The sequence below is a fragment of the Diadema antillarum genome, unplaced genomic scaffold, assembly GCF_040938485.1.
Source record: "Diadema antillarum isolate AM-2024a unplaced genomic scaffold, OU_Dant_1.0 seq00000135_RagTag, whole genome shotgun sequence".
Lineage (NCBI taxonomy): Eukaryota > Metazoa > Echinodermata > Echinoidea > Diadematoida > Diadematidae > Diadema > Diadema antillarum.
The window spans coordinates 75,095-98,429 of NW_027271212.1; the positions used below are offsets into that span (position 1 = coordinate 75,095).

The 23,335-nt window shown below is 37.7% G+C and overlaps 1 protein-coding gene across 1 annotated transcript; it reads right to left on the minus strand.

Annotated features, from left to right (window-relative positions):
* Positions 1-493: 493 nt before the first annotated feature.
* LOC139727504 (probable E3 ubiquitin-protein ligase HERC4) lies at positions 494-22,746 on the minus strand. Its single transcript, XM_071638478.1, has 14 exons — positions 22,644-22,746; positions 21,041-21,242; positions 19,219-19,291; positions 13,184-13,400; positions 12,079-12,224; positions 10,992-11,129; positions 10,210-10,293; positions 9,355-9,627; positions 7,924-8,025; positions 5,434-5,555; positions 4,651-4,809; positions 3,763-3,934; positions 2,296-2,398; positions 494-738 (listed from the first exon to the last, which is right to left on the minus strand). Exons 2-14 carry the CDS (start codon positions 21,235-21,237, stop codon positions 494-496), a joined length of 2,031 nt encoding a protein of 676 aa, XP_071494579.1. The 5' UTR covers positions 21,238-21,242; positions 22,644-22,746.
* Between the last annotated feature and the right edge of the window lie 589 nt (positions 22,747-23,335).

Below are 23,335 nucleotides of genomic sequence, written 5' to 3' on the forward strand. Positions count from 1 at the left end.
AAAAATCCTCATATGATATATCTAGATTTGTGCATAATACTTGTGACTTTAAGAATATGTCTAAACAACACATTTATCATTTAATCCAATTTAAATCCTGTACACAAATGAAAAGGAAATGATTAAATCTTTCGCTCAGTTGATTTCAAACATAAGTCAGCCTTCAATAACAATGTCATATATTTGAATATCCTGCAGATGTGAACTCTTTCCACGAATTCGCGTGGAGAAATGATGAACACTTTGCGGCAGATTTATTCCAATTAGACAGATATCGGACCACTGAAATGATCTCCCCGGTTTGATCATCGTATCACTGAGTCGGGAAGTTGTCATAGTTCCTTGAACTACTATGAATTACTGAGTCGTCCCTGAAGTTGCCTCAATTAAAGATGGTTTCTCTTCTTTTCATATCATTGTGAGCTACAGCACATCAACACTAACAGACTAAAGTAATTCTGTCAAGTTCTCAAGTCTGCTTTTGTTGAGAATGTCACTGAGGCCTTTCGCGGTGGAAAGTGGAGCACATCTCGATCGCTTTCAGAAGACGGAACTTTGTGTCAGCCTCTGACTCGTACTCGGGAAGATCCATGGAGATGTAACCCGGACAGGTCATGACCTCCGGGCATACTCTTTCCGGTGGGTCCCCGTGTCGCTCTGGAGCGTTCATCCACTTGATGGTGAATTTCAGTGACTCGAAGCCACCAACTGGCACGTGGTCGGATCCCGTCAGGAATTCTACAAGAGGAACACACGGAGAGGAGGACTTTCAAACATGATCCTTGCACCCTAGACGAGCAAGATGTCTATCTACAATGTACAATGACCCTCTTCCTTAATGGGTTCCCAGTGATGCAGTGGTATGAACATGGGCTAGGTTCTCCGGGTAAGCAGTGCTCACACGGAAGAGAAAATCCGGGAAATAAGACCTTATCATAACTATTGACCTAACTGATGTTACTCCTTGTTATTACCCATATCACTATATGATTCTTAGTATTTTCATCGGCATCGTCATCCCTGTCACCTTTACTTCAATTACAATAACAACAAATGATGTCGTTGCCGTAAGAGCAAAATACGTACATGTAGTAGATAAGAAAACTCGATTCTCTATAATCCTTGAATAACATAGGGCCTACGCAGTTAGAAACCACAATTCAGTTGCGAGAAATCTAAGTGCAATTTCATGCAAAGTTGAAAAATGAATTTTCAGCTGTAAACAGTTGTAAAACAGATCAATAAATGGGTGGAAGTTTGAAGAAAATGGGAGCCTTACAGAGTGTATCTCCATAATATGGCACTGGAAATCGAACTAGATAGGGGGTGCACATCACGAGCTTGACATCAGCGACTTATATAGCCCACGAGTCATACAACCCACGAACTAGACACTGTGTGAACAAGGTCCACGATTTCGACATCAGCTGAAATACTCCTATGAGCTATACGGTTCACGAACTAGACACAAGGCAAATATGGTCCATGAGCTCGATACTACGCAAAAAAAAAAGTCCGCGAGTTCGACGTTACATCACGGGGATCCATGTATGTAGTATCGTGTTCATGGACCTTTTATATTTGCCTGGGGTCTAGCGCATGGGCCTACTTTACTTTCACAATAGTCTTTTATTGTCTAGCTATAATCGCGTGGGCATTTTTTACTTGGTGTCTATAGCTCATGGGCTGTATGACTCGTGGGTGTATGATTAATGGACCTTTTTTCCATATCTAGCTCGTGGGTCGTATGACTTATGGGTGTCGAACTCATGGGATAACCTCAAAATAGAAAGTATACGTTGCTGGTTTGATTATAATATGCTCCAATGTAGCTTGTCAGCGTGATTTCTTGTCTGCTTTTCTCTGTCTTCGATTGTAGAGCAATATAATTAACAAATCTTTCCAAAAGGATCTGATCCATGCAGATTATGGTAATGTGATAAGTTCATTATTCGACAGGAGCTGCTTTTTTTTAAATCTGCCTCGTTTTTGGTTTCTCCGGATAGTCATTCTAAAGGTTGTGACTTGAAGATCATAAACTTTTACCGAGTATGTAATAAGACAATCAGCGTAACGGATCCCGATTAACTAAGATTACCCATGCTTTTTCTTTACCATTATGGCTGCTACTGGGAAACCGAATAATATGTGTTTATTCACATCGATAAAGAGCAATATGTCAATAAGTTGCAATAATTCACGTCATAGACATTCTAGAGCAATGTAGAAGCATATCGGCAATTGACTGGAAAGTCAGCGTAGGAAGGGGAAGTGAAAGTCAAGGACAAGACGTACTCAAGTAACGCCGTTTGTCCTCTTCATCAAGCTGATGGAAGACATTCCAGAATCTTCTGATCACAGGATGTTGCGGGTGATAGGGAAGCTCGTATCGGGTGCTCTGCATGGCATTGAACAGGTGGATGAGAATTGCGAACGTTAAACACCAGCGAACGTTGCGAACGTTAAACATATTGATTAATTAATCAATCAATGAATCAATCAATGTGTTTGTCTATTCATATACTCATTTTATTCACATTTCTATCCACATTATGTATTATGTTTTCTACAGTAGTTCATTTCTTATCTATTTGTATATTCATTTTCTCTTAATGTTCCCAAAAGGGTACAGTATATCAAAGTGATGAAATACATGTATATGAATTTCAGTAAGCATAAAAGGGTAAAAAAATGCTGAATATAGTCCCAGGAGAATTAAAAAAAGGCAAAATGTTTAATAACAAATTTCAAAGAGACAGGAAAAAGACGTCAAAAAATTCCAATTACATTGTATTCCAATAAGGCTCGGACAAAAAGTACCATCACTGTCTTCATGCCTCTGAAATTCCATATCAGGTTGCTTATAACTTCCCTAATTTTTAACCAATTTTGATACAATTTTCACCGTTGTACTAGAAGATTTTACTCTTTGCGATCAGACTCACTTATAACTGGGCAAGTATTCCTCTTTGATATACCAAAGTTGAATATCGAAAAATTAGATACATCACAGTTTCAGAATGGGATTGAACTGGTTATTCGGATATCCCATCAGCACTCTCATGTCTTGTATACATGCAATTTCTTCTGTCTACGGTTGAGGTAAAAAATAAACATTTATTTTGGTACGCTGAAAACAATATATGCGTCTCGGCTGCTACAGTACCTTTACATCAGCGACAAATTTATTATCAGTATAAGATGCTTATACATGCATAAAAGCTGCTATTTTTTGTGTGGTAATACATGTTAAGATGATTCGGTAATTTTTTACGTGCTATATGCTTACATGGCCTATGTGGTCAATAGCTGTCAACTTTAAAACAAACAACATCGTGCATATAATTGTAGTTTGGAGAGACGTACATTTCGTGTTTAAAAGTAATTTTTTTCATTCAATATAACACTATATATCCATAATGTGTATGATATGATAACAATGATTTGAATAGAGATGACGATTATGATATCGGGTATACCTTACCACTTTTCACCATGGAATGAGAGTATTCAAACACGATCATGATTTATGCGTAATAAGAATTTGTGAGAGCATGACATCATCAACGTGCAGATTTGAATATTCACAATAACTGGTCAAGAAATGTTTTCCGAAAAATGTTTCAGAATGTCATCCGATTCTGCTCATTTTCGCACTGTTCTACATGGAATTTGTTTCTCTTTGTTATGTATTTGAATATGAAATTGATGGAATTTTGAAGTTTTTTTCTTTAAAGAAATTTATCATTGTCATTGCCTTACATTTTCCAGTGATTCCCAATCTAATCTTTCCCCAAGAATGACGTCACGGAACTCCTCCGGCTGGAATATCGAAAGTATCGGCGGTCTTTCGATCATGTTGAACCCTTGGCAGAATGCATCGAATTGATCCACGGCCATGTAGAACATGGCCTTTTGCTGGATGTAATCTTCTCTGTAAGACAGGTATCAGATTAAGATATCATTAAATGATAAACTTAACAAAAAATATTTCGGAACTCTCATAAATAGTTCTGCGCACGGCAGATTGTCGCCGGGCTGTGGGAGTGCGCATATAGGTATAGAAACATTCTGCCATGCGCAGGACGATTATATATATATTATATATATGTATATATATATATATATATATATATATATATATATATATAATAACATATATACATGTATGTGTACTATGCGTGCATGTGTGTGTGTGTGCTCTTGCATACATATAATGTTAACACTTGAGCTTTAACTTGAACTATAGTATAGTCTTTTTTAGTAAGAGTAGCCATTGACAAAATGATACATTACAGTCCCGAAAGGGGAATTAAACAAAAATGGCGGACGGAAGTGGAAGGAAGCATGTCGATAGCAAATCATAAGAATATCGATGCATCATCAGTGGACGCCCACTCACTGGAGAGTTTAGAAGAATATCAGCTTTCATTGTTAATTCACCTTATACAATCATGTACCACCTTGTATCTATTGATCTTAACTTTTGGTAAATATTGTATTTTTGTCGTCATCTATGACATTTGCAATTTTGTTGGTTGACATTTTAAGTGACTCATGACCCAAAAGCATTTTTGTCTATTTCCGCTATTACTCCTTCGCATGTGCAACCACTACGTAGCCACAGTTAAACTATTGCAGCGTCCTTACAAGTTGTCAGGAGTTACAGGGATGTCTTCACCACCGGGTTTGATATCCGCGAAGTTGAGGACCATGGCCTCTAGGTCATCGGCCGAGTACTTCCGGAGGTCACAAAGTTGTTTCAGAAGTTGTGCATCCAACCCGGAAAGGTCCTCGAAACACAGCGATCTTCGAGATGACGTCAAATACAGAAGGAAAAAAAAATATCAGACACTGCCCCAAAACAGCCGTTAACATGATCCTGACTCCAACCTTTAGTTAACGTGCAAAGTGGCGTGATGTATAGTGCATCCTGCGATATCAATTACTTCATATCAAACTCTGAAAGATTTATCTCGCTGCTTGGATGAACCGGTAAAAATTCTGTGCTACTTGTGATATTGATTGGTGTTGCTATGGTGACAAGAAGGTGTTTGCAAACGATTTGCAAATCATTATCCGAATGTTTGAATTGAAATGAATTGAATCGAATGGTATGCTTGAACAACACGTTATCCTAAGAATCACTTGCAAAGAAATCACAAAAAAATTGGGCACATATCTTTATTTTGATGACTGCCTGATATTCCCGACAATATGACAAAGACGTTATCAAATCTTATTAAAAACCATTTCATATTCCATCCAGCAAGATATGATCTAATATTGGCAACTGCGTAAAGATGAAATGGCTTGCATCTCATATTCATCTGGGAAAGTACGATAATAGAATAGAGTTTCTTCCTCCCTAAAAGAGGCGCATCACCAGCAAAAGGAGGCGTCGCCATGGTTACAGCTGGATGGTATACTCACTTCTGGTTCAAGAGTTTCTCGTACAGGAGGACTGGAAATGGCACAGTGATTATGGCGCGATTGTAGACCATCAGTGCAAACAGAAACCCTATCTTTTTGACAGTGTCCAGGTCTCTGTATTCCTGATGATAAAGTGAAAGGAAATCATACAGTGCTCGTCACTTCCCAACCAGAATAAAATCATAAATAGTATGTTGAATGCTGGAATTTTAGAACCTAGATGGCCAATGTGAATAAAAGCTTCCTACCTTGCTCTGTGTTTAGTTACGTCTAACATGAACATATCTTAAACATTATACGAGAATAATAACATTAACAGAATATTCAATGAAGGATATTGAATGTAAAAAAAAATCTACGTCTCCAATGCAAACCTCATCTGCACCGACGGTTTGAACAAAGTGACTATCCATGCATGTACATACCAAAACACATGCATTAATTGCATTACACGCGCACCTCTGTTCACAACGCTTAAGCGGGTTCAACTGTTAAGGCCGTGTCACACCAGCCTTGCGTGCGACTTGCAAAGAACAATTTTGACTACCCGGAGGTCCCCGTAGATATCCGCACATGACAGTACCTAGCATGCATCTCAGAAGTAGTCGCCCGGAGGTGCGCATGCATATTTTTTTTTTTTTTTTTTTTTTTACCCGCAACCGTGTTTAGGCCCTGTCACACCTTTCCGGGCAAGCTACTCGGGCTTGTTACGTGTAGGGATTTTCTAGCATACCGGACATTCCTGAGGGCGGAAAAGGATTTGTGCGAGTCAGCGCATGTGTCTTACTTGCTGGACGCGTTATACTTGCGAGTATACTGTGTGACCTTTGTACCAGTCGCGTGGGGGCTGACAACTTAGTGAAGGAATTCCTCTAATAGAATGGCTGAAATCTCACAGAATTTCATTATCTTGGCTGCATAAGGGACTGCGAAGTACCTGCGTGGGAATTGCCTGGGAAGTACTGCCGCTAAGGGTCTCCTACTGGCGTTCTGCGTAGACCTCTACGGGCATTCCCGCGACTCACCTGGAAAAAGTTTTGGTCATGCTCAAAACTTGGCTGCGGTTAAATCGGACTTGCGTGAGCACCTCCGGGCAACTACGCGCTAGATACTGTCAGGTGCGGACCAACTGCGGAGAGTTCCGGGGAGTAAATTAGTTTCCCCGCAAGTCAAGCCGCAGAAGTTCCCCCGTACGGTATGACAAGGCATGAATGAAAATTGCAAACATTCTTGTTCGCCCGCTGAAAATCTTCTACGTGCTGGAAACTACCTCCTCGCCAAAAGCCCGCGTTATGGTGTGACACGGCCTTTAAGGCCGTGTCACACCAGCCTTGCGTGCGACCTGCAAAGAACAATTTTGACTACCCGGAGGTCCCCGTAGATGATCCGCACATGACAGTACCTAGCATGTATCTCAAAAGTAGTCGCCCGGAGGTGCGCATGCATATTTTTTTTTTACCCGCAACTGTGTTTAGGCCCTGTCACACCTTTCCGGGCAAGCTACTCGGGCTTGTTACGTGTAGGGATTTTCTAGCATACCGGACATTCCTGAGGGCGGAAAAGGATTTGTGCGAGTCAGCGCAATGTGTCTTACTTGCTGGAGGTGTTATACTTGCGAGTATACTGTGTGACCTTTGTACCAGTCGCGTGGGGGCTGACAACTCAGTGAAGGAATTCCTCTAATGGAATGGCTGAAATCTCACAGAATTTCATTATCTTGGCTGCATACGGGACTGCAAAGTACCTGCGTGGGAATTGCCTGGGAAGTACTGCCGCTAAGGGTCTCCTACTGACGTTCTGCGTGGACCTCTACGGGCATTCCCGCGACTCACCCGGAAAAAGTTTTGGTCATGCTCAAAACTTGGCTGCGGTTAAATCGGACTTGCGTGAGCACCTCCGGGCAACTACGCGCTAGATACTGTCAGGTGCGGACCAACTGCGGGGAGAGTAACGGGGAGTAAATTTGTTTCCCCGCAAGTCAAGCCGCAGAAGTTCCCCCGTACGGTATGACAAGGCATGAATGAAAATTGCAAACATTCTTGTTCGCCCGCTGAAAATCTTCTACGTGCTGGAAACTACCTCCTCGCCACAAGCCCGCGTAGCTTGCCCGGAATGGTGTGACACGGCCTTTACCTGATATGTAGGCTAGTGTTTAATGCTGGATATTGCACGTGAGGACAGAATGGCCGCCGGCTTGTTCATCGGTGAGACTTTAATCCATCCGCAGAAATCTGCTTTCTGTTATAAAAATTGCATTTGACGTATGTTTGATGTTCATTGTGTGCTCCAGTGAGGTGCTTTCACTCACCCCCCCCCCCCCCCTCTCTCCTTCACATATTCTTTCATGTTTTCATTATTTGTGTGATGTTCAGATAATTATTGTATAATAAATGCACTTCTGACATTGGGGATAATGAAATGCACTGTTATTAATACCGCTCCCTGGACTTTTTTTTCTTGTCTGAATAAAATGCAAATACAAATATTCACCGCGTTGAACCACAGGAGTGATGAAATACTTTCGTCCAACTTCCTGAAAACAGAAATCCGACTGGTGTCCATGAGTTCCTTGAAGAGCTCCTGAAAGAATTCCTGTGAATGTGAGCGGGAAAACGGCCGAGTACTATACATCCATTTGCACGATGTGGGTAAAACTGTCTGCAGAAGCCAAGTCATTCAGTTATCTTAAACAAAACAAACTATACACACACATACACACACACACACTGTTACGGTTCAGATACATAAGCCATTTTCAGTCTATTGCCTCTATGATTTATCTGATATCATTTGTATGCAGCAAGATTCAGATGTTGTGCAAATAGTACATGAGTAAAATACCCTATCTTTAGTTTAGTGCCTTTGTTTTTTTTAGTTTGCTGACAAGCAAATATAATCAAATGTCTGAGCTCTCTGTCTCTCTGTCTCTGTCTCTGTCTCTCTCTCTCTCTCTCTCGCTCTCCTTAACCTTAATTTTCTGTCGCCAATTTAACCCTCACCTGGCCGGGCTTTTTTGGCTGTTCTGTGGGGACGGGTTGAATCACCCCCCCCCCCCCCCGAGATTTTGGCCGTCGATCGCGCAATCGCCATTAAAATTAGCACATTCATTACCTGTGGCGTAGTCTACCAAACTATAAAGAAAGAAAGTGAAAATTTCCTTATATTGATTAATTGTGCTAATATATGCATAAAAATCATACATTTTGCTCTCAATCAGACAATTAAGCTCCTAGAATCCTAATTTTTGGTGATAACATTCTTTGTACCCATGTGACAATGTACTTGGAAAAAAAAATCTGGTATCAAAATCAATTTCTAATGTACTGTTTTTTTACTAATTTGTTATGTGGTTTTTTTTCGACCGTTTGTTTTATCATTAATTTTTTTCGCAAAATTTATGACAGAACCTATTTCAAGCATAATTACGTAAAAAAATGATTTCAGTCAATAAACATTAACATAATCATATCTTTTTTAAATAAGGTGAGAAAACTCCATTTGCATAGACTTTGTATACAAAATCACATTTTTGAGCCATTTTCGGTATGACAAGTGTGTAAAAAAAAAGGTCATGCAGCGTCTTAACGGTATGCCCGATTTTGGCTAAAATGTTGTCATAAGGTGTGCGAGACTTGAAAGTAAAAAGTCAGTGAGCGGCGCTTACAAAAAATTTCGCGCGGCGGAATAGCAGTGGAAAATGTCGGGGAAGGGGGGGGGGGGAGGGGAGGTGCCCGGCAGTTTTATGGGTTAAGATCTATAGTTTTAATAATTTCAGTGATTTTGAGAGGCTGTTGATGGTTCTGCAACTTGAACAAACAATTACAAATTAACAGCAAAGTGCTCAAATCAAAGACTTTTTACCCTACTTTCCATAACAACCTTCCTTATGGTTACACGATAAAAATCTTCGTCACGTCTAACCTTACGCGGCCCGCCAAAATCCAGAGCATACTCGTTCTCAAAGTTCACTTTGAGTGGGAGCAGCCACGTGTTACTCCCAGCAGCCCAGCATCTGTCGACATTTTGAAGAGCCGAATAAATGATGTCACGCCCTCTTCTGACGTCATTGAAGTTGAGACAGATGGGCTCCAAATCGCCCCTTAAAAGGTCCGGAACCGATTGCCTAAATAGCATCATAAATTGAGCCATTCCTTTAAGGAAATTTCTACAGTGTGCGTTCTCCTTCAGTTCATCCTGTGAATGAATTAAACATACAATATCATATGTTCCTAAGAAACTTATATCTGAATCCAAGGATAAAGCAGTAGTAGCTAGTACTTGTGGAATATAATATTATTGTAGACCCTACAGGGAAACAATTGATGGTGTTTCAAATTCTTATTAGAAATCATTTTACTCCAGTCAAACAGATACTGTGCAGAAGTATCAATGGAACACACTCCATTTCCTAGTGAAAGTATATGAAAAAAAACCTTCAAACATCACGATTTCGATTTTGTCAAATTGCCAAAATTTACCTGCAAATTTTGATGGTAGGGTGAGAAAAGAGTACTCTCTCAAGTAGTACAAACTTAAAAATCTTGAGTCGATCAACACAAATGATATATTTTGGTCCATTACAGAGGAATTATAATCTGTGACTTTTGCGGCTTTTGAGCTGGGCCGTCACATTTAGTTTGCGCTATCATGAATGGCGTTGTAATCAGACCCCATAAATCAATTCAATCTAAGATAAATCCAAGTCAGTGGGGAGAACCAGCGAAAGGTACATTGACGGATAAAAAAGAATAGAAAAGGAAAGTTGGTTGGACAAACCTGATGTTTGCGAAGCATATCTGAGAGGAGAAGCCACTTTGCAGGAACACTCAACAGAAATGGGCATTTCATCCAAGTAAAGGCCTGTTGTATTGATTAGAAATGACAATACCGGGTAACATGTAATTATAAATATATCTGCGTCAGTTTAATTGTGTTTCAACCCATATCATACAGGCATTGAATGTAGATAGTTGAACTGTCTCGGATATCACAGTTTCTTTGCGTGTTACACCAACCCTTTTGAATGAGGATATTTCGTTTGCACAATAAACCCTATTCAGAAAGCTTGTATGATGTTATCTATTCTGTAATACATGTATTTTGTTTACATAGTAACAGCAAACTGCTCACAAACACAGTACGTTTTGAGAATTAAAAAAAAAATGTCAGTTCGTTATGATAAACATGATGATGTTCCATTGTGACATTATTTTTCAGTCCTACCAAAAATTAGAAAAAAGTGTGTAATTGTGTGTGTGTGTGTGTGTGTGTGTGTGTGTGAAACTTTCTTGGTGTGACTATTTTGTTACTTTGTACAGCGGTATCAGCATATTATGACATTATATTTGAATTTTTTGTATGTTAAAGAATGAAGACTATTAAAAAAAAAAACTACACAAAACAAATCGTGAACTGCCCTAATACCAGCATTATCATTAGAGGGTTACCAATTTCTCTAACTCTCTAAACTTTTTACAACTTACATAACTTTTGTCTCATGTGTCCGATTGTTTTCAAGCATTTTGTTTCGTTCTTTAAAGGCGTCGGAAAATACTTGCCTCCGTGACATGTCGTCCCAAATCGCGGTCCATCTCGATTTGGCAATGAAGCGTCAAATGACGTATGAGTTCGTCATCCGGTATGTCCCCGAGGTAAAACAGCCGGCGAGGTATGATACACTGAACATCTTTGTTCACCTAGATAAGTACAGTGAGTGTTAGAATAAGTAATTATTATCATTCACAGAGAGCTACCAAGTAGTATCAGTATCATCTAAATCAATAGCTATGTCAACATCAATATCTGTGTAAAGATATATGATTACGCAATGTACTTTAGGATGAAGGATTTATGTCCACATTAGTGGCAGCACTAAGTTTACGCATGCGTAGTAGCGTAGTAATACCGCAGTTGTACGTCTTTGACTATACATTATGTCAGTAGTTGTAACTATATTGGCGAGTGCCGTTATGGGGCTTTGGAAGAAGCAGTAATTGCATAAAAGTATACCTTGCCTTGAGGATATCTATTTAAAACTATGGGCAGAGGTGACTCCACATAGTACTTATTCACTGAGGGGCGCAGTCCCGAAGTGAAAGGTGCTTTTAAAGGCACCGAGGCCCATCTGAAATTCGAAAGTTATAGGAAGAGTAAACTTGTGTTATATTTGGGATCAAATATTCAAAAAAAAGGCAAAGTTTGAGGCGAGAAGTTGTGGTGGATGCGATGTTGTAGAGGGATCCTGACCGTACGAAGCAGAGCGCGATGTCACGGTTGATTTTATTTGTGCCATATCTCGCATATTTCACAAAGTGACAGTACGAAGCAGCATGCGATGTCAGAATTGCTTTGTGATGTCACAGTTGCTTTGCGACATCATTTCACTAATAGTGCACTATTTAGAAACTGTCATAATCAGTGACGTCACTTTCCAAAAAAGTATACCATGGAATTTCAAACAGTCCAATGTTTTGAAAGAGAGTATAGCTAAAAATACATAATAAATCACGTGAAGCTCTTTGAACCACTCACTAAAGGACTGACCGTTGATCCAAAATGATGACATAATTTCAGTAAGAGATGTGAGCTCACATTCAAAATGTTTAGCATCCATTGTTTAATATCACCCTTGTCTCTCCAAGGTACCTTGTTTAAGTGTCCAAGTGCCTCAACCAGAACGAAGAGCGTGTTGATTTCCATGTATGCTCGGCTCTTGCGTAACCCACGAATCCCCTCTCGAAACACGCACACCAACCTCTGAAGGAGGTTCTTGTCGTTGTTCCACCAGTTGACTGACGAAAAGAGGAAGGAAAATTGTTGATACAAATAAATACACAGATGTAAACAAAGGTATACATAGCCATTCCCAACACACACAAAAAAACCACACACACATACACACGCACACATACACACACACACACACACACACACACATACACTCACATGTCGGACGTCTTTATCTGATTAAGCGGGTGAATCTTACTCTATAGTTGTCCCGATCAAGCGGCGTCTACTGTACCACAATTTTGAGCGTTCACGTTGTGTATTGAAAAATTATATATATAACAAGAAGAGACATTGTTTGCATTCATTTATTATCATTGATCAAATTAGGCTTGATGTTCGATATGCCTATAATGACTCCCAGTAATACTGCATCTGTAAATTCTTATTTACTGATGCCAGAATGGTGCCGGTTGATATCATTCTACATGAATGATCTCTGTTAGTTTCGTTACAATGCCTACATTACATAGAAAAAAAAACATATTGCCGTCACTTATCATTGGTGATCTACGTAATTTCCATATTTTCAGGAACCAATTAACATACACTTATATACTTTTTATCAACACAAAATTATCACATTAATATTCACTATAATAAAGAAGGAGATGAAGCTAATGAAATGACGAAAATTGCAATTCTAATGACAGGAGAAATTCCTTGTGAAACTGCTTGTAATGACAACAGAACAAACCACAGTCAACAACGTGATTCCCATTTTCTAGGTAATTCTTTATTCCACGATCAAGTGCTTTTATTCCGAAAATGTCATTTTATTTACTTATTCATTCATTTAGAAAACATTCATGATCTCAATCTTTCAAAATCATTCTAACTGTGATTCGCTCACACAATATCAGATGTGAAGGTTGATTGTGTTTGCTGTGACGTTGTTTCATTTGTCATATCAATGTTTGTTTTGTTTAATCCGTTATCTTTGTTTTGCCCTATTTATGTTTACCAAGTTGTTGGAAGCTAGCCGGTCCCTTTTCCACCAACTCGTTGATGATCTCCGCCATGAGTACGACAATTTGCCGGCTCCACGACTCGTTGACCAAGTCAAAAGCCGAACATTCCAGAATGAGAGAAAGGCTTCGCAGCCGGGCGTGGTCTGGCGGCCCAGCCTGGCATAACCTGCTCCCTACGTAGCGGTACCGTTTCTTGATGATCGCCGCTACCTGTTGGGGATTTCCCGATAATGAGTGCGCCTTTTACAAGACGAGAGGAGTGCACACGTGGTACAAACACGTACAAATCACTCGTACGTGTGGAAATCTTATATTACCAATTATATGATGCGTTACCTGGTGGAACCAATAATTGCTATGATATGGGTGGGACACCTGATCAAATCAAACAAACAAGCAAGCAAAACAAACAAACAAACAAACAAACACAAAACAAAAACAGAGAAAAATGTTTCACATGTACAACCCATCCTTGCGAATAAGGAAGATTGTCCCAAATTACTGTCAAATTTAAGAACCTGCACTAAGCCTGATACTTTTTTTTTTTTCCCTTCCACAGGGTGTTTTATTCATACACATATTCAGAAAGTCACATTTACAAATAATTTTTTAAATACAAAACATCGACAAAGAGTGGCCTACTGCACTTGTACATATAACATATAACTTATATCATTTTTTTTATTTTATTGGCAGAAATAACCCTGAAAACACTATGAATATCATGCAATTTTAATATTCAAAAGCACTTAATAAATAAAGCCCATTTCTTCACAAAAATTTTTTCTCTACTATTCATTTGACTTATACATTTTTCCATCTCAAAATAACATTTTATCTCAGATATTATATGTTCAAATGACGGAACGGTCTTTTTTAATTTCGCTGAAAAAATTTCTCTTCTTATAACAATCATCATACAGTTTAATGCACTGTTGTTGAGACCATATAATCCGAATAACTTGTGTTGGTTTGTAAATACAATTTGTTTATCTATCTTCAAAAGTAACCATCGCTCAAACTTATTCCATATATTATTTGAATAAGGACATGAACAGAATATATGCATTATGGTTTCCTCACTGTCATTACAAAACGTACACTTTTTATCTGTTACAAAACCAAATTTTAAAAGAGCATCTTTCATATATAATATTCTATTGAGAATCTTAAATTGAAACCACCTCATATTAATATCAATAGTTGATTCAAAAGGAATTAAACAGTATAAAGACCATGTTTCATCATCAAGATCCAACATGCTACTCCACTTAACAAAACTGTTACAATGTTTTGACGTGTGTCTTAACAACGTTTGATAAATATCAGAACAACCTTTCTTATGTTTCAGTATTACATTTAAACCATGAGGAATAAAAGGGTCTGCTATTTTCGACATGCGGTTTTTTGCAAATGATTGGATAGAATTACACAGTCCACCGTGCTGAAGAAAGTTAGTTTGTATATCAAACTTCCTCTGAAATTCAAAATATGAAAGAAATTTTCCATCATTATCTAACAAGTCATTTATAAAACGTACACCTTTTTCACACCAAGACTTAAAATAACAGTGTTATTATTCATTTTAATCAAAGGATTATTCCAAAGAGGCTGGCTTGCCCAATTATCATTTGTATTGATTTGTAGAAATTCTGAAAAAGCCAGAAGTACCTCTTTCCAAAAATCATTAGACATTACATTGGCAAGTTTTTTGTAGTACAGTGACCCCATAAATAAATGAAACGATACTGGTTGGGGCAAGAAAGAACGGAACATGTGGAACGTATAATTTTCAGTCTGCGGATCACAAATAAACCTTCTGATCCAGGATATTTTAAGAGATTTAGCATGCATGAAAATATCAATCATTTTAGTACCACCATGACAATATAGCTGGCACATTTGATTTCTATTTATTTTATCAGGTTTATTTTCCCATATAAACGAATAAAAACAACGATTTATATCTGTCAATGTTTTAAAATTTGGTTCAGGAAGTGATAACAACAAATAATTTAATTTTGACATCAATAATGATTTAACTACAGTAATTCTTCCTAAAACAGTAAGTGATCGTTTAGACCAGGAGGTCATTGTGTTTGTAATATCTTTCATTTTTTCACAATAATTTTGTTCAACCATTTCATATAATTTAACTGAAAATTCTATTCCCAGGTACCTAAAGTACCTACCCTGAAAAATCCAGTCAAAATTACAATCTTCCAATAATTTAATTCTACAATTCCGATTCTTTCCTATCCATATTATTTTAGTCTTTCTGGGGTTAATTCTTAAATTCGATATGTTAGCAAAAGTATCAAAAATCTCAAGAGCATCTTTTAGATCTTGATCTGATCCGTTAAGTGTTAAAAGTGTATCATCTGCGTATTGTAATACTTTAAAATTTTTTTCATTAATTTGCAACCCAACCACAGAATTTGTGTGCCTAATCATAATTCCAAGAATTTCACTGACCAACAGAAAAAGGTAGGGTGACAAGGGATCTCCTTGTCGACAGCCCTGTTCTATTTTGAATCTATCTGTAAAATAACCGTTCACTAAAACACTGGAAGTAGCATTGTTGTAAAACAACTGAACCCATTTTTTCATAGATTGGCCAAAGTTAAAAAAATCTAAAACTTTAAAAAGAAACTTATGAGACACAGAATCAAAAGCCTTTTCGAAGTCAATTAAAAGTAACAAACCTGGTATATCATGTAACTCTGTATATAAAAGTATATCATACAGTAAACGAATATTTTCACCAATGTATCGACCTTCCAAAAATCCGGTTTGATTTCCATGTATCAAATATAATAAAAATGTCTTAAATCTGTTTGCTATACAACCAGATGCCAGTTTATATATTACATTCAATAAAGAAATTGGACGCCAATTCTTTAGAAACTGTCGGGGTTGATTTACTTTTGGAATTAATGTGATTACTCCCATTTTTTGTGCTCCCGACATTTGTCCTGAAAAATAAGCATAATTTAAGGAATTTAACAAAAAAGATTTTATTTCCTTCCAAAAAACACGATAAAACTCCACGGTAAAACCGTCTAATCCGGGAGATTTATTACATTTCATATTTTTTAACACAGAGTATACCTCTTCTTCATTTAAGGGACCTTCTAATGATAACGACATTTGTTGTGATAGTTTTGGTATGTCAGAAGATGACAATAATAAGTCTAAATCTACATCTGTGGTTTCTTTTTCTTCATACAAACTGGAATAAAACTTAAACACTTCTTTCTGTATATCGCACTGATTCATAATAATATCATTTTCACAAAAGAGCTGACGAATTTGTCTATTAACATTATTCTGTTTTTCCAAGGTTAAGAAATACTTTGAGGGCTTCTCTCCTAATTCCATCCACTTAATCCTGCTTCTCATTGCGATTCTTTCATTTTCTTTTGAGCGTAATATTTCAAATTCTTCTTTCTGTTTATTTATTTCATCTAATATTTCGCTTTTATCATTACACAGTAATAATTTTTCTTCTAAATTTTCTATATTTTTCTCCAATTCCTTTTCTCTATCAATATTTTGCTTTTTAATATAAGAAGCGTAAGAAATAGTTTCCCCACGTATTATCATCATTAAAGTTTCAAAAAATAACTGATCATTAACAGTCAGCTGACATTCACCAATTACGTTGTCACTGTGATCAAACTGGACATTTCCCTTTGCATAAAATATAATTGTATCTTTTATAATTTGTTTAATTTTCTGAACATATATTTCATCTTTCAATAAAATATTATTAAATTTCCAAAACCCTGGTCCCCGTTTAAACTCATTAAGATTTAAACTAAGAGAAACTTTAGCATGGTCAGTACGGTAACCTGAAGAAATATCAGTGTTACAAACTAAAGAGAGCAATTCGGAGGATATCAAAAAGAAGTCTAATCTACTTTGTTTAAAGGGATTTTGTTGCCGCCACGTATAACATCTTTCATCCGGATTACATATTCTCCATGGATCACATAAACTTAAATCATTTTTCATTGTGTCTAATTGTTTTTTGGCCCTAGGGTTATTTACATGTACATAATTATATGTATCGAGGGTTGTATCCTGAACTAAGTTCCAATCACCACAAAGGATAGTATGTGGGTTTTCGAATTCTAATATAATCTTTTGAAGGTCAACAAAAAAATCAGGTTTATCAGTATTCGGACCATATAAAGATATAAATGTCAGATTATATTCATATAATTTCAAATCTAATATCACAAAGTTTCCTGTTTTATCTATCATAACTCTATTAACTTTTACTGGGATTGTGTCTTTAAATAATATGGCGACACCTCTTGAGTTTGAGGTATTACATGAAAGAAAACATTCACCTTTCCATTCCTTACGGATTTCTGCCTCAGTGCTCGGTATAAAATGAGTGTCTTGAATACAACAAACATCATACTTTTTTGACTTCAGATAAGACAAAACATCTTGCCTTTTTTGGCTATTCGCTAGGCCACGACAATTCATCGAAATAAATTTTACATTATCCTGCATTAGGTAAATATACCTTCAGAAAACGTGCAAAAGGACAACCTGTGGAAGTAGTTTTCAAATGAATTACACACAATAGACTACAAAAGACAAATAGCAAAACACACACGGGAGAGGGCGTGCTAACCAAAACTCGGTTGCTTACCCGAAGAGTCTCAAGCGACCCCTCAACAACAATTAAAGATAAAATAAACCCAAAACCCCAAAAGAAGCTCCATGGGAACACCTACCCCCAGAGTACTTAGAAAAAATGTTTGCAAACCGAGATGCCACGAAATGGTGGCACCTCTGCGTGAAACAATTAAAATTAGCATGTACACACTGCTTTCAAATACTAGTACACCCCTGTAGCCCGCGTATGCCTCGTACCAACGTATTCGTGTCTGTCATGTATCTCGGGTCGAGGGAACCCTGAAAATACTTCAAACAAAACTACCATATAATGTCATAAACATGTATATATTATGCATACATGTATGTATAGACATATAATGTATAATAACACATCCATATCCATACACACACATGCACATACATGTATGATATACACTTTTGCAACCCAGTCATGAATAAACCAACCAGTCATGAATAAACCAAGCCTGATACTTTGCAGGGATGCCAAGTTTAAAAAAAAAAAAAAATATGAGTGAGATTTTCATGACTCGGCATCTCGGCATGCTAATGTGCACGCGAGCGAGGGTGTGAGAGGGGTTTTTCCCCCTGTGGCCTCCCACGGTAGGGAGCTTTTTCAATTTTTAGCTCTTAATGGTGCGATCAGGTGCATACTTAAGTGATTATTTTTTACTTATTTTGAAAGACAAAAGGGAAATATACCTTCATTTGCAACTATCACTTTAATCTTTTGAGCTAGTATATGCTCATTATTATAGGCCCAAGTTGCAGACTTCGCCCGATGCGTGAGAAAAATGGGTGAGATGCGTGAGATCGTGAGATGGCCCCTAAATGCTTGAGTCTCACGCAGAATGCGTGAGACTTGGTAGCTCTGACTTTGCCAGATATCAATGTTCGGAGGCAACCTCAACGGAGCTTAAACTGAAAGTAGCTACGTACTTTCTCTATAGCAAACTAATACAATTCGTGCATACATTTCACATTCATGTTCAATGATCTGTCCTTCCCAGCTAGATGAAAGTGAAATTGACACATGTACAGAGGGGGCGCTGTGGCATATACATAGTGTTTAAGACTCCCGACTCCCGGTCGGAGGACACGAGTTCGAATCCTGCCCAGTACTTACGTCCTTGGACAAGATGTTTTACCCACCATGTCCCTCTCGACCCAGGTGTATAAACATTGATAAATGGGTACCTGGCAACGATAGGGTAATGATAATGGCAGGGCCCTCTGGTAGAGCAGTGGCAACACTGAAAAGGTTACCCTGGTAAAAATAAGACCCTATTATTGTTATTATTTACCGCTTTGTATCATGTATTTTTTATGGAAATCAATGAACTATTGAGTTGAATTGAAATAGGAAGCTTACCATTTTCAAGTGGGCTGGGTCGACAAGCTTGCTGAATGTTTGACGAGCTTCTGACGTACATGGTACTTGGGTTCTGTGGTGAGGAGAGGAAATGAATTCAACACTATAGTGTCTTGTATATTTGGGGATCTTGGGATCGGCAGAGGGGAATTTACAGTGTTTAAAGGATACACAAGAATCTGCAATTGATGTCTCTGATTGCACATGTCTGCACTTCGATACCGCTTTGAATCATATTTTCTTTTTCTTCTTTGATGGAAATAAATATACTATTGAATTGAATTGAATTGAATTGAATTGATATAAACTCTATCTTCAAATATTCTGTAAAACGCATAAGCTTAGTATCTTCTATTCATTTGTACTTTATGCCATTGTCATTTTTTTTTTGCGCACACCAGGCCATCTTTTCACACGACTGTGCAGTGCTCGTATGCTTGTAGGAGAAAACTATTCTTCGATCATTATTATGTATCCCAATGTTATCACTGTCCCATTACCACATCAGACACATTCTCCATAAATCTATGCGCGTATAAGGGATGCACCTTATCAATTTGAACATAAAACTTTTGCCTGTCATTCTATATGCCATGAGGATTACTTGTTAAGACATGCTGTAATGAGAAGACATGCTAATACAATACAAGCTTTACTGCTGTTAAGGTTATTATTGGTATCATAATCACAAATGCTATAATTGTCGTGTTATCACGCCTCATCTTTCTATACTCTTCAAGTAGAATGAAAGGTTAGAAGAATAATTTATGAAACAGTTTAAACCGTTCAAGACTATAGAATCGAGTGTATTCGGGCGGGAGATATGCAAATTTAGCTAATTCTCACAGGGGTATATAGAGTGACGGAGATGTATGAGTTAAAGATACTGTGTTTTATCATTATAGCTTCTTAGATTCTGTTTAATGATGTTTGTAATCATTTGTAGCTGACTTGAAGATTGCTGATGATATAACTCTGATATTCTTTTTGATATCATTTTGTTTGGATATTGTTTTCTGTGTTCGATTTGTATTTTGTCTTTGCCTTGTATTCCCTGTACAATCCTGATGGGGACACGCAGCTCAGTGATTTTGTGTTACCATGTTTACTGATTTAGTGCAGAATTTTGCATATATATATATATATATATATATATTCATCACCATGAGCATGGTGGCTCGATGTGTTATCAGCAATAATATTTTTCATCTGTTTTTTACTAGAAATATTATCACTGCAACTTAGGATATTATGAACCAAATATTATTAGAATCAATCATGTCTATGCTCACACTGTTAAACCAACATTCACGCAGTTCGTTCTAAACATTAGGCGTGAAAACTTTATGATGGAATATTATACAAAGTGAAATAATAAACAGAAATATTAATAAATAAATAAATAAATAAAAACAATAGATAAATAAAGGTGTGAATGAATAAATACATAACTAAATAAATAAATTCAATGAAATCTTACTATTCCACTCTGAAGGCTTTGCCGAGCACATGTGGCGACAGTGCCTCCTCTAGCTCAGCTCACACCACCACAAATGAAGGAAAACCTGGCGGAGACAATCTCAGAAATGTAGGCCTACTGTCTGTATCAAAGGATAGTTTAGCTTAATACAACCGATTTTTGCATAACCTTCAAGTCAGTCAAGTTGGACTGTGTGAATTAAACGTCGTACATTACACTTTCGCTGATAGTATGTGAAACTATCAATATCAAAATGTGTGACTTTTATGACCTCCGAGCGAACATCCCATCAGCTGAATTGAATCGGTCAGGAATCTATAATATGATATGAAAGAGACTTACCTGAAGGCTTTGCCGAGCACACTTGGGGACAGTGCCTCCTCTAGCTCAGCCTTAAACTCAGGGCTCGGATCAGACGTGAGCTCGAGAAGGGAAAGTTTGTTGACCGCATCCCGAACACGATTCGAAGTGTCGGATTCATCACCATCATCTTCATCGGCCTCGGTCAGGTCGATGAAGTACATGAACGTGTTACCCATGATTTCTGGAAGTTCAAACCGGTTACAATGAACACGTTGTGAAAAAAAGCTAATCTACCCATTGCTTCCAGGTATACCACATCCTATAGTCAACTTCGCTTAAGACGAATCCAACGGGATCAGAGAAATCCTTCGGCTTATGTGAATTCCGACTTTATACGCAAAGAATTAACACACGTTTATATCCATAGGGGTAGAATGAATTTTTCTTTTACTGAGCCAATTTTCAACTTTTGCGAAGTTTACAATATACTTAGAGGATATTGACTGTAATTTGATCCAAGGGGAGTTACCATTTGTCGATTACGTGGGACAGAAACTACAGTCAGCATCTACCAAGTCGACCTCGAATAAGTCTAAAAAAATAATAGTCAAGAAAACAGTGTACCCGGATGAAAATACACGTGTTTTTTATTCTATTCTGTATGACGAAATTTACCTAAGTCAAACGGGTTCTCTTCGGGTCCTCTGGCTTCAACTTAGGCGAGATTGACTGATGTTGACACAATTAACCCCTAATTCTGATATTGTTGCTGCTATAATGCATTACTCACTGCCTCTCACACTGCACCAACATTCAGTTCAGTTCAATTCAATTCAATTCAATTCAATTCATTTCATTTCATTTCATTTTATATGTAATTTTCTCATAATGTATACCAGGTTACTTTGAAAATAATGTGAACACGAAATCTCTGTATATAGTTTGTCGATAGTAAACACATAAAAGGAAAAACACACATTTTATAAACACTCAGTGATTTCAATGACACCTGGTCAATATCGATATTTACGTTTCGGGTTGTACAAATATTAGAGAAGTATGACAGGACTTACATAAAAGCAAGCTTGTTTGGTTGTAAGCCCTTAATAGTCAGTGGTTTTATTACAAACGGAGAGCGGATAAGAAAATTCAACATCTTTGCCTAAACTATAGTACAACCATTGCAACATCCACCTCTGCGAATCTGAAAAAATAATGTAATGATAGCTCGCTTACAAAACCAGAACTTTTCAGCTGAAGAGTATGTTCCTTACGATCCATGTACAACACTGAACTATGTCTTCTGCTGCAGATAATGGCTTCACCGCCTTGATTCCTTATACTCTTACCTAGGACCAGCTCACACCACCACAAATGAAGGAAAACCTGGCGGAGACAATCTCAGAAATATAGGCCTACTGTCTGTATCCAAGGATAGCTTAGCTTAATACAACCGATTTTTGCGTAACATTCAAGTTAGTCACTTGGACTGTGTGAATTAAATGTCATACATTACACTTTCGGTGATAGTATGTGAAACTATCAATATCAAAATGTGTGACTTTTATGACCTCCGAGCGAACATCCCATCAGCTGAATTGAATCGGTCAAGAGTCTATAATATGATATGCAAGAGACTTACCTTAGATTTTTCTAGTTGTTTACTAGTAACTGATATATTCATCAAGGCCGCGAAAAGAACCTCCGACACTGTCTTGCGAATTAATACAAATGTACTGTTTTTGCTGTGTTCATGAACTCAGGCAGCAGCAGCTGCACAGCATCAGCATAGGAACAGCAGCAGCTGAAGGAGCAGCTGCAGCAGCGGCTAGGGGAATCCCCGCACCGCATGTGTTAGTCTTAAGATACAGGCACCTTTCACGATTTAAATCATAGAAGATTAGAAGAAATATTTGTATTATATACGACGGACTTGCTGATTTATTGTATGAGAAATTATAGATCTATTGGAGGTTTTGATAAATCATGTATTGAATACACAGGAAGGTTGTCATAATGTTCAAACTACCAAAAACGAGGCGATCGAAAAAATGAGACTAGGACACTTGTCACCGTGTTTGCTCCTTGTTATTGCGAAATCATTTCTATATTCTCTGCAGCGCGGTTGACGCTGATGTGGCAATAGTCTCAGTACAAGGCAGGGGCAGTGTGTTACCTATGTATATGTAGCGGGCCGCCGCACTTCCGTTCCAGGGCAGATCATTAGAATCGCGTCTCTATTGACATGCAGCCACTGAAATTAAAAAAAAAGAATAAGTAAATGAAACAGACATCACCAAACACGCTTTAGAAAATAACAGAGTGTTCGTACAA

Bases quoted from the DNA above. Each gene is read 5' to 3' on its own strand.
- LOC139727504 (XM_071638478.1), bottom strand. From the start codon at position 21,237: ATGGGTAACACGTTCATGTACTTCATCGACCTGACCGAGGCCGATGAA. The intron at 12,225-13,183 runs GTAAACATAAAT...TCTTTTCGTCAG, and splicing joins GGCTAGCTTCCAACAACTTG to TCAACTGGTGGAACAACGAC. The intron at 3,935-4,650 runs GTAAGGACGCTG...CCTGTCTTACAG, and splicing joins CCTGTAACTCCTGACAACTT to AGAAGATTACATCCAGCAAA.